At 44.8% G+C, this 12,433-nt stretch overlaps 1 protein-coding gene across 1 annotated transcript in view; it reads right to left on the minus strand.

Annotated features, from left to right (window-relative positions):
• Window positions 1-9,688: 9,688 nt before the first annotated feature.
• Window positions 9,689-12,433, minus strand: part of LOC141105219 (FYN-binding protein 1-like) — a 446,065-nt gene continuing 443,320 nt past the window's right edge. The window contains exon 16 of the mRNA XM_073595110.1: window positions 9,689-10,124. Within this exon, the coding sequence (XP_073451211.1) occupies window positions 10,096-10,124 (29 nt within the window). The 3' untranslated portion in view covers window positions 9,689-10,095. The remainder of the gene's footprint in view (window positions 10,125-12,433) is intronic.

Genomic DNA, 12,433 nt, shown 5'->3' on the forward strand with positions numbered 1-12,433 from the left:
TACGCTTGAGACATATGTTGCAAATAGCAGCGGTGCGATCTGATGCACTCGTCTCAAAAAAGGCCCACACCAAAGAACTTTTTGAATAACGCGCAGAGACTGCAGCGCCCTGCACATGTGGAGCTTTGGGGTGTGATGCAGTCAATGTGCTGCCCTTAGGCTGGCCCCTGGAGGGCATCCTGCCTCGTTGGTGATGTGCCGCCTCCTCCTCCTCCTCCTCAGGCACCCACGTTGAGTCAGTGACCTCATCATCCCCTCCCTCCTCATCACTGGAGCAAACCTGGCAGTATGCTGCAGCAGGGGGAGCATGACTGCCAGATTGCTGTCCTTCTTGGGCACCCCCTCTGTCCGTGCTCGTGTTACTGCCTTCATCGAGCTCAGTATCATCATCAGAGCCTTCCAAACGCTGGGCATCCTCCTGGAGCCTGTACCCAACACTGTGGTCAAACAGTTCGAGGGACTCCTCAGGAGGACATGGTAGGGCTAGGGAAGGAGTCACTGATGACATTGAGCCGAGGGAAGAGGCCGCTGCTTTGCCAGACAAAGTACCCTGGGCATGGGTGAGAGAGGATGAGGAGGATGAGGACGGCTTGGTCATCCACTCGACCAAGTCTTCCGCATGTTGCGGCTCAACATGGCCAGCTGCCGAAAAAAAGGCCAAGCGTGTCCCATGGCCACGTGCTGATGAGGATGCACCGTCTCCACGACCAGCACTAGACACAGAGCCTGCTTGCCCTCTCTTATTGGCTTGTGACTGTCTGCCTCTCCTTCTTGGCCTTCCAGACATACTAATGGCCTGTAGCTGCACTAAGCTGGGATATATATATATATATATATATATGTACTGATACTGCAGCTAGCAAAATCAACTGCCTGCCTGTAGTATGAGAACACCACCAACCTTCTACAGGTAGCTTTAGCTGAACACTGTGAGGTGGACGCACCCCACTAACTTGTAGGTTTAGCAGAACACTGTGAGCAAGACGCACTGCACTAACTGTAAATAGTCTAGCTGCCTGACTGTGGTACTAATAGGATCAAAAGAACACCAGCAATTTTCTTTAAAATACTGTAACAAGACAAGCCTGCCTGTCAGTAAGAAGATAACAGGAACGGATCTAGCTGAACACTGTGAGCAGGACGCACCCCACTAGCTTGTAGGATTAGCTGAACACTGTGAGGTGGACGCACCCCACTAACTTGTAGGTTTAGCTGAACACTGTGAGCATGACGCACCCCACTAACTTGTAGGTTTAGCAGAACACTGTGAGCAGGACGCACTGCACTAACTGTAAATAGTCTAGCTGCCTGACTGTGGTACTAATAGGATCAAAAGAACACCAGCAATTTTCTTCAGGTAGCTGTATTTACTGTAACAAGACAAGCCTGCCTGTCAGTAAGAAGATAACAGAAACGGATCTAGCTGAACACCGTGAGCAGGACGCACCCCACTAGCTTGTAGGTTTAGCTGAACACTGTGAGGTGGACGCACCCCACTAACTTGTAGGTTTAGCTGAACACTGTGAGCAGGACGCACCCCACTAACTTGTAGGTTTAGCAGAACACTGTGAGCAGGACGCACTGCACTAACTGTAAATAGTCTAGCTGCCTGACTGTGGTACTAATAGGATCAAAAGAACATCAGTAATTTTCTTTAAAATACTGTAACAAGACAAGCCTGCCTGTCAGAAAGAAGATAACAGGAACGGATCTAGCTGAACACTGTGAGCAGGACGCACCCCACTAGCTTGTAGGTTTAGCTGAACACTGTGAGGTGGACGCACCCCACTAACTTGTAGGTTTAGCTGAACACTGTGAGCATGACGCACCCCACTAACTTGTAGGTTTAGCAGAACACTGTGAGCAGGACGCACTGCACTAACTGTAAATAGTCTAGCTGCCTGACTGTGGTACTAATAGGATCAAAAGAACACCAGCAATTTTCTTCAGGTAGCTGTATTTACTGTAACAAGACAAGCCTGCCTGTCAGTAAGAAGATAACAGAAACGGATCTAGCTGAACACCGTGAGCAGGACGCACCCCACTAGCTTGTAGGTTTAGCTGAACACTGTGAGGTGGACGCACCCCACTAACTTGTAGGTTTAGCTGAACACTGTGAGCAGGACGCACCCCACTAACTTGTAGGTTTAGCAGAACACTGTGAGCAGGACGCACTGCACTAACTGTAAATAGTCTAGCTGCCTGACTGTGGTACTAATAGGATCAAAAGAACATCAGTAATTTTCTTTAAAATACTGTAACAAGACAAGCCTGCCTGTCAGTAAGAAGATAACAGGAACGGATCTAGCTGAACACTGTGAGCAGGACGCACCCCACTAGCTTGTAGGTTTAGCTGAACACTGTGAGGTGGACGCACCCCACTAACTTGTAGGTTTAGCTGAACACTGTGAGCAGGACGCACCCCACTAACTTGTAGGTTTAGCAGAACACTGTGAGCAGGACGCACTGCACTAACTGTAAATAGTCTAGCTGCCTGACTGTGGTACTAATAGGATCAAAAGAACACCAGCAATTTTCTTTAAAATACTGTAACAAGACAAGCCTGCCTGTCAGTAAGAAGATAACAGGAACGGATCTAGCTGAACACTGTGAGCAGGACGCACCCCACTAGCTTGTAGGTTTAGCTGAACACTGTGAGGTGGACGCACCCCACTAACTTGTAGGTTTAGCTGAACACTGTGAGCAGGACGCACCCCACTAACTTGTAGGTTTAGCAGAACACTGTGAGCAGGACGCACTGCACTAACTGTAAATAGTCTAGCTGCCTGACTGTGGTACTAATAGGATCAAAAGAACACCAGCAATTTTCTTTAAAATACTGTAACAAGACAAGCCTGCCTGTCAGTAAGAAGATAACAGGAACGGATCTAGCTGAACACTGTGAGCAGGACGCACCCCACTAGCTTGTAGGTTTAGCTGAACACTGTGAGGTGGACGCACCCCACTAACTTGTAGGTTTTGCTGAACACTGTGAGCAGCACGCACCCCACTAACTTGTAGGTTTAGCAGAACACTGTGAGCAGGACGCACTGCACTAACTGTAAATAGTCTAGCTGCCTGATTGTGGTACTAATAGGATCAAAAGAACACCAGCAATTTTATTCAGGTAGCTGTATTTACTGTAACAAGACAAGCCTGCCTGTCAGTAAGAAGATAACAGAAATGGATCTAGCTGAACACTGTGAGCAGGACGCACCCCACTAGCTTGTAGGTTTAGCTGAACACTGTGAGGTGGACGCACCCCACTAACTTGTAGGTTTAGCTGAACACTGTGAGCAGGACGCACCCCACTTACTTGTAGGTTTAGCAGAACACTGTGGGCAGGACGCACTGCACTAACTGTAAATAGTCTAGCTGCCTGACTGTGGTACTAATAGGATCAAAAGAACACCAGTAATTTTCTTTAAAATACTGTAACAAGACAAGCCTGCCTGTCAGTAAGAAGATAACAGGAACGGATCTAGCTGAACACTGTGAGCAGGACGCACTGCACTAAATGTAAATAGTCTAGCTGCCTGACTGTGGCACTAATAGGATCAAAAGAACACCAGTAATTTTCTTCAAAATACTGTAACAAGACAAGCCTGCCTGTCAGTAGGAATATAACAGGAACGGATCTAGCTGAACACTGTGAGCAGGACGCACTGCACTAAATGTAAATAGTCTAGAAGATAACAGGAACGGATCTAGCTAAACTGAATACAGTGTATATATATATATATATATATATATGCAACACCTGGGATGCATATATATACACAATACACTTTAAGTGCAGCTAACTGACTGACTGTCCTGCCTAATCTAGCTAACTCAAATGAAATGTCACTGTCTCTCTCTCTCTCTAAGCACACCGGAACACACTGCACAGGGCCGCCGTGCAGGCGGCCTTATATAGTGTGGGGCGTGTACTAAATCCCCTGAGCCATAATTGGCCAAAGCCTCCTTGGCTTTGGCCAATTATGGCTCTCTGTTAAGGCGGCGCTGTGATTGGCCAAGCATGCGGGTCATAGTGCATGCTTGGCCAATCATCAGCAAGCAATGCACTGCGATGCCGCAGTGAATTATGGGCCGTGACGCGCCACACGAATTTGGCGCGAACGGCCCATATCGTTCGCAATTCGACGAACGATCGAACAGCCGATGTTCGAGTCGAACATGGGTTCGACTCGAACACGAAGCTCATCCCTACTCCTGGCACTGCTGGACAGGTAAGAGCTGGGAGGACTGATGCTTAATAAGATGTGTGTGACACAGCCCCCCCACATGTGACACTGCCCCCACCTGTCCTGCTGCTCCTTCACCAGTTCTACCGCCCCACCTTTCCTGCTGCCCCTTCACCTGTTCTACTGCCCCCTACCTTTCCTGCTGCCCCTGCACCTGTGACACTGCCCCCCCCTTCCATGACACTTTCCCTCCTGTCCTGCTGTTCCCCACCTGTCCTGCTGCCCTTTCATCTTTCCTGCTGCCCCCTACCTTTCCTACTGCCCCACACCTTTGAAACTGCCCCCCCTGTCCTGCTGCCTCTTTACCTGTTATACTGCCCCCACCTTTCCTGCTGCCCCCCACCCGTGACACTACTCCCCCACCTTTCCTGCTGCCCTGCCACCGGTGACGCTGCCCCCCTTCCTTGACAATTCCCCCTCCTGTCCTGCTGCCCCACCTGTCTCACTGACCTCCTCCCATGACACTTCCCCCTCCAGTTCCGCTGCCCCCCGCCTGTCATACTGCCCTCCTCCTGTCACGCTGCTCTTCTCCTGTGACATTTCCCCCTCCTGTCTCCCTGCCCCTTCTAACATACTGCCCCCCACCTGTCCCACTGCTCCCCTCCTGTCCCACTTCCCCCTCCTGTGGTAGGAGGAGATGGGACTGGAGGAGAAGGAGGACATGGTATGGATGAGTTGGGACTGGAGAAGGAATGGGATGAAGCAGACGGGACTGGAGGAGAAGGAGGACATGGAATGGAGGACATTTGACTGGAGGAGGAGGAGAAGATGGAACTGGAGTAAGAGTACACGGGATGGAGACGGAGTAGATGGGACTGCAGGAGGAGAAGGATGTGGGAGGGCGGAGATGGGACTGGAGTAGGAGTACATGGGATGGAGGAGATGGGTCTGGAGGAGGAGGACATGGAACTGGGGGAGGAGGAGGATGTGGGATGGAGGAGATGGAACTGGAGTAGGAGTACATGGGATGCAAGAGATGGGACTAGGGGAGGAGGGCATGGGATGGAGGATATAGGACTGGGGGAAGAAAGGGATGGAGGAGATGGGATGGCAGGCGAACGAGGATGAAATGGGATGGAGAAGGAGGATGACGTGGGATGTGCCTTTGAGGGATTGCCAGGGGACGGATTCGGTGGGACAGCCAGAGGGCGGGCCCTGGGGAATGTTGGTGGTCAGGCCTAAAGCTGTGTAAGGGGCCCCAAAATTTCTGATGGCTGCCCTGTCCGCACCACCAACTTCACCAAGTCCTGACCATTTCATTGCAGTCTTTATAATTTCATCTGCCCTTCACACAACCCCCAAGCCTTATGCAGCATACACACGGGCGGACTTTTGACCGAACTGGTCTGACGGTCTGTCCGACGGACTTTTGGCGGACTTCCGACGGACTTTCCCAACGAACTGCCTTGCCTACACACGGTCACACCAAAGTCCAACGGATTTGATAACGTATGACCAGACTAAAATAAGGAAGTTGATAGCCAGTAGCCAATAGCTGCCCTAGCATCAGTTTTTGTCCGTCAGACTAGCATACACACGAGCGGACTCTTCGACCGGACTCGAGTCTGTCGGAAAGATTTGAAACAAGTTCCAAATCTACAGTCCGTCAGATTTTCGACCAAAAAAGTCTGCTGCAGCCCACACACGGTCGAATTGTCTGCCAGACTCGGTCCGGTGTACACGGCCTTAGTGCTACTTTGAGAAAACATCTTGGGTTCACTCATAGGAATTGAACCCACAGCACTCTGATTCAAACCTCAGGAGCTTACATGCTGCACCACAGAACCAGAAGATATCAGAATTTGTTGTTAGTGCATCTATATCAAGGATCTAGACTCTTTAAACATAAAACTATTACCATATCAGAGATTTGAACTAAGAAATCCAGGGCTTTCAAACTTCAACAGCAACACACCAACAACTTACACCACAGGCTCTAGACAGCAGTGCAGCTTCTCTGTTGAACTATATACTGAAGATGACATGATAAAATAAAACAGTAGTAGCCCACAAAACACTTTATGGTTACCACATCAGATTCAAGCTAAGAAAGTCAGGGCTTTCAGCATGCAACTGCAGCACACCAACACCATGCACTACAGGCTCTAGCCAGCACTACAGCTTCTATGTAGAACTATGTACTTAATACGACACAATGAGAACAAATGTTTGGTGGCTCATAAAACACAAGACTGGGTTTTATGCATGCACATTTGAACACACAAACTTAACCACTTATTCTGGCACTCCTCTCCTACATGTAAAAACCATCATTTTGTCACTAGAAAATTACTCACAATCCCCAAATATTATATATGTTTTTTTTAGCAGACACCCTAGGGAATAAAATGGCGGTCGTTGCAACTTTTTATCTCACACGGTATTTGCGCAACAATTTTTTAAACGTGTTTTTTTGGGGGAAAAAAGTTCAGTGAATTAAAAAATAACAAAACAGTAAAGATATCCAACATGTCCCGCTTTAAAACTGCGCATACTCATGGAATGGCGCCAAACTTCAGTACCTAAAAATCTCCATAGGAGACGAGTTAACATATTTTACAGGTTATCAGTTTAGAGTTACAGAGGAGGTCTAGCCATCATAACGGAGGCGCCCGGGCCTCCGACGGTCAAAGAGATGACTGGTGACCATCTGGTCACCGGAAGTCTCTAATGGTTGTCATCCGGCGGCAGCTGATTCTTTCTCCGGGTCCCCAATGAGAGCCTGAAGAAGCACTGGCGGCGGGAGGGGGGGTTGTCCCCACCCGTCGCCTGTAAGAACAATCAAGCGGTGGAACTGCCGCTATGATCATTCTTATGGTGCACAGAATCGCCGGCTGAAAACGAGGATATCTGAACGATGCCTGTAGCTGCAGACATCATTCAGATATTCCCACTGAAAGTCAAAGACGTCATATGACGTCCTTGGTTTGGAAGTGGTTAAGCTACAGGACGAGCACTCTACACTCTGCAGACCTTTCAATTTTCCAAAACTTCATAAATGCAGTGCTCATTTTATTGGCCACTAATCAGTGCTGGGATAGAGGTTCACTAAGCAGTGAAGCAAAAGGTAATGGTTACAGCTTTCAAACTTAGATGCCAGCGGTGGCTTTTTTTTTTTTTTATCCCAGCAGGTTTAGCAGGCTATCTTTATGAGTACAGGCTCAGTTAAAAAGCATCCACATGGACATTGGATGCAAAGCACATTCAGAAGCTGAGTTTATTTTGGCCAATCACCAAACTGAGTTGCTATTGCTCCCCTGGCAGAAAGCTATTGGCATGAGTGATTAGCCCAGGCCAATAAATGCATATGACGTTCAGATAAACGCACTCTGCAATGCCTGATGAACATATAGGCTTTCCAGTCTGTGCTTTGCAAACACTGAAAAGTTGAGCAACTTGGGAGCCTCTAATCACAGATTACACAACATGCAAATATAAAATTTACCACTGATTTGGAGAAAGTGCAGTTAAGCTCCCATTCTGGAGCCAGACTTAGGCACTATATACTGAGTACAGGGACCCCATGGAGCACTTCAGAACTAAGAGTTCTTGAAGTTTGTACTTTTAGGTCCTATTCTAACTTAAACACAATCATCCAAGTGACAGGCCTGCTTTTAAAAAGGACTTTGTTAAAAAAAGTCCTGGGAAGGCAGTGGTGGAAGCTGTTATTCTTGCCCTCTCAGCCTGCATGTTACTGTAGTGCTCACCCCCAAACGGGCCTACTGATTTGTCCCAGGTTCTTTTCCCAGATTAGTGCAATAGCAGCCAGGCACAGGGTACTCCAAACTTTCTAAACAAATGACCAGTTTACTGTCCTTCAGACTTTAGGGGGCCAGACTGTGCCCAGTGGGAATAAACAATGCCCCATCTTTAGTATTAGGGGGGAAATAGCATCAGTGGGAGGAATAATGCTCCATCATCAGTGTCGGTGGAAGGAATAGTGCCCCATTGTTTGTGTCGGTGGAAGGAATAGTGCCCCACTGTTGGTGTCGGTGGAAGGGATAGTTCTCTACTGTTGGTGTCAGTGGGAGGAATGCATTATTCCTTTGTTGGTGTCAGTGGCAGAAATAATGACTCAAGGGCCAAATAAAGGCAAGCAAAGGGCCGCATCCGGCCCCATGGTCACAGTTTGGAGACCACTGACATGTAATTTAAATGATTGGTGTTTTTATCATATTCCCCTTGAAGTCACTTTAAGTGGAGGACCCTCTTAGTCCTGTACTGTAGTTAAAGCAAAGTTCCACCCCCCTTTTGAAATTTGCGCCTGCCCGTTCACTATTGCTTTGTAATACCACATTAGACTTTCTAATTACCTTGCTTGTAAAGGGTAATTGCTCCTCTTTTGGCGAACCTCGCCACAGCGAGGTCGTCATTTCTGACTGCCACATTGGCACCTAGGATATGAGTTTCATCAATCCCAGGAGTCAAGGGGCATCCTCCGCTGATGGCTTTGCTTTATTTCCAAACAGGAAATGAAGTGCTTCAAGGCAACAACGAGTGCGCCATACTTTGTAGTTTATGCGCATGATTGGGAGGTGCATGCTGGGTAGCCAGCAGCGCTATATCCTGGAAGAAGATACCAGTGGCATTCACATGCCCACACTCAAAATGGAGGAATGCAAGGAAAGGGACAGCAAGGTTAGTTTAAAAAAAACAACATATAGAAAACCAACATTAACTATCCATACAGTTTGGTATTAAATTAGATACAAACATCACAGGGGCGTTAAAAAAAAAAAAAAAAAATCCGGCTGGAACACTGCTTTAAAAAAAAAGTATTAAAGCGGAGGTCCACCCTAAAAACATTTATACATTAAAATTTTCTTTGAAATAAATTAAAAAACATAGAATTTTTTTTTTTTTTACTTACCAGAAACCACTGTTGCTAGGCATTCTTCCTAATCTGCCTCTTCCTAGTCAGCGGAGCTGTTCCGTCACTTCCTCCTCTTCGGCGAGCCCTTATTAAAGTGCCCTTATTAAAAGTCAGCAGCTACAGTGTTTGTAGTTGCTGACTTAAAAAAAAACAAAAAACGGCTGGAACACCGCTTTTAGTTCAGAACTTTCATGCTTTATGAAGGATTTCACAAGTGTTCCATGTACTGAACCTGGGCACCTTTGCTTATCCGCATTTACAACCATACATTAATAGAGGTAAAAGTCATAGAAAGGGTTAAATCCTTGGGATGTGAATGACAGGTGTGGATGTCTTTTTGTGGCTATGCAGGAGGAAGGTTTATTTGATGTATATACTGTATATATATATATATATATATATATATATATATATATATATATATATATATATATATATATATATATATACAGTATATATATATATATATATATACAGTATATATATTTATTTGAAAAAAATATATATATATAATTGTTGACTCTTCTTTCTTCTATATTATACAGTATATATTATATACTATATGGAGTAATAGAAGCAATGGATACATTTATTCAAATTTTTAGACGTACAGAGAAGTGTTGATCATTTGCAGGTACAGGCACTCTCTTTCGTATTTAACTTTGTTTTCAATTGTCCTTGTTTTGAAGAAAGTTTTGTACAGTTTTGCAGTCCAGTAGCATGCAGACAACAATACATATTACGTTTATTCATTCATCTTCAAAGATATTTTTTTCAACACAAGTATAAAGCTCAGATATACATGAATAATAAACGAAAAACAAAGATCAAATTACATCATGTAAAACTCTTGAATACCATAACTGATGAAGAACTGCATAACTAAGATTATTTTTGCACCTACAGCTTTGCAGATTGGTGCATTCACAGAGAGTAACAGTAGAAAATAAATAGTTCAGATTAGCAGTACTTCTGTCATCTTGCTTTCTGAATAGTTCCAGAACCTATGAGAAAAAAGACAATAATCACAATTCATAATGTATTGTGCCTAATTATAAAATCGTGGATAAACATGCACCTGTGCACAGATTATTTACATATTCTGAACAGGCAATAAAAAAACTTCAAAACACGTTTTTGCTAACATCTTTCATCAAGTTCATAAGAGAAGCACTCAAATTGCAACTTCCCATCCCTTATTTTCGATGGCAGCATAAAATTGGCAGCCTGCCAACCCAGTAAAACAGGTGAATATAGGCTGAGTCTTTGTTTTATCTTTTGAGGATGAATTACTGTGTAGTACATGCAGCTAAAATATCAGTAATTGCTTGTTTTCAAATTATTTTACTGCTGGTTAAGAGTATGTAAATACGTGAATGTCCATAGTCCATGCACATGAGCACCTTAAGCAATATTTAATTATCTGTATAATGGTAGAATACAGGACTCAGTATGCAATTAACACAACAAAAATACAAGCAGTAACGATGATATGTAATTGCAAAATATGAACAGTCAGACACTGGAATATGAAATACATAATAATTTTAAGATCAACTCCAGACAGGTTTAAGACACAATAATGCAACTCTAAATTCATTATTACATTTTAATTTTTTTTTTTTTTTTTTTGTAAGTACCATAATTTAACTATTTATTGTAGAAAAATGTAAAGTAATGCATTTGGGTGGCAAAATATGAATGCAATCTATACACTGGGGGGAGAACCCTCTGGGGGAATCTAGGATGGAAAAGGACCTGGGGGTCCTAGTAGATGATAGGCTCAGCAATGGCATGCAATGCCAAGCTGCTGCTAACAAAGTAAACAGAATATTGGCATGCATTAAAAAGGGGATCAACTCCAGAGATAAAACAATAATTCTCCCACTCTACAAGACTCTGGTCCGGCCGCACCAAGAGTATGCTGTCCAGTTCTGGGCACCAGTCCTCAGGAAGAATGTACTGGAAATGGAGCGAGTACAAAGAAGGGCAACAAAGCTAATAAAGGGTCTGGAGGATATTAGTTATGAGGAAAGGTTGCAAGCACTTATTCTCTCTGAAGAAGAGACACTTGAGAGGGGATATGATTTCAATTTACAAATACCATACTGGTGACCCCACAATAGGGATAAAACTTTTTCACGGAAGGGAGTTTAATAAGACACGTGGCCACTCACTAAAATTAGAAGAAAAGAGGTTTAACCTTAAACTACGTAGAGGGTTCTTTACTGTAAGGCTGGATTCACACCTATGCAGTTTTAGTGCTTTTTGCATTTTGCAGATTTGCACTACAGTTCATTTAACATGGTTTCCTATGGAACATGTTCTGTAGTGCAAATCTGCAAAATGCAAAAAGCACTAAAAATGCATAGGTGTGAATCCAGCATAAGAGCGGCGAGCATGTGGAATTCCCCTCCCCTGGTCTCAGCGGGGGGCATCGATAATTTCAAAAAACTATTAGATAAGCACCTGAACGACCGCAACATACAGGGATATATAATGTAATACTGACATATAATCACACACATAGGTTGGACTTGATGGAATTGTGTCTTTTTTCAAGCTCACCTACTATGTAACTATGTATGTAACTATTTTGACTTGGTATCAATCTCTTACATTCCTTATACAGTAAGGCTGGGTTCACACTGGAACACACAGCGGCTCACAACAGGAGTTCGGTGTTCCTCCATTCACTGTTTCAGGTCTGATTTCAGCACGAATTTTGGGGATATGAGAAGAGGAAGAAGCAGTATAGGGAACCAGTCATTTATGCCCCAGTGTTCACGTGCTTAAAAGTGACATGTTGATAGGATTAGAAAGCATAGTGATAAAGGAATTAACTCATCGTCTGCTGCTTTTTCTTTCACTGTGCTATTGCTGGCTAGAGGTGGGACAAGACATGTACATGCAGGTCTTGAAAAGTCAGGCATTGAAAAGTCAGGTCTTCCACCCTTGCAGACAGTGCTGTCCTATGTGACAGAGCTATGTAAATCTGAGAACTGGATGGACAAATACTGATTGTTTAGCAGGTAAGATAGCCCCTTATAAGTATTTCAACCGTGTTTCCTATGCATTTGTGAGGTCAGGACTGATGTGGATGAGAAGGCCTGGCTCACAGTCTCCGCTCTAATTCATCCCAAAGGTGATCGATCAGGTTGAGGTCAGGACTCTGTGCAGGCCAGTCAAGTTCCTTCAACCCAAACTCGCTCATCCATGTCTTTATGGCCTTTTTGTACACTGGTGCACGTTTGGTAATATAGTGTGTGTATGTGTATAGGGGGGAGAACTACAGAACAACACATGGAGTATA

The sequence above is a fragment of the Aquarana catesbeiana genome, linkage group LG01 (assembly GCF_042186555.1).
Source record: "Aquarana catesbeiana isolate 2022-GZ linkage group LG01, ASM4218655v1, whole genome shotgun sequence".
NCBI lineage: Eukaryota > Metazoa > Chordata > Amphibia > Anura > Ranidae > Aquarana > Aquarana catesbeiana.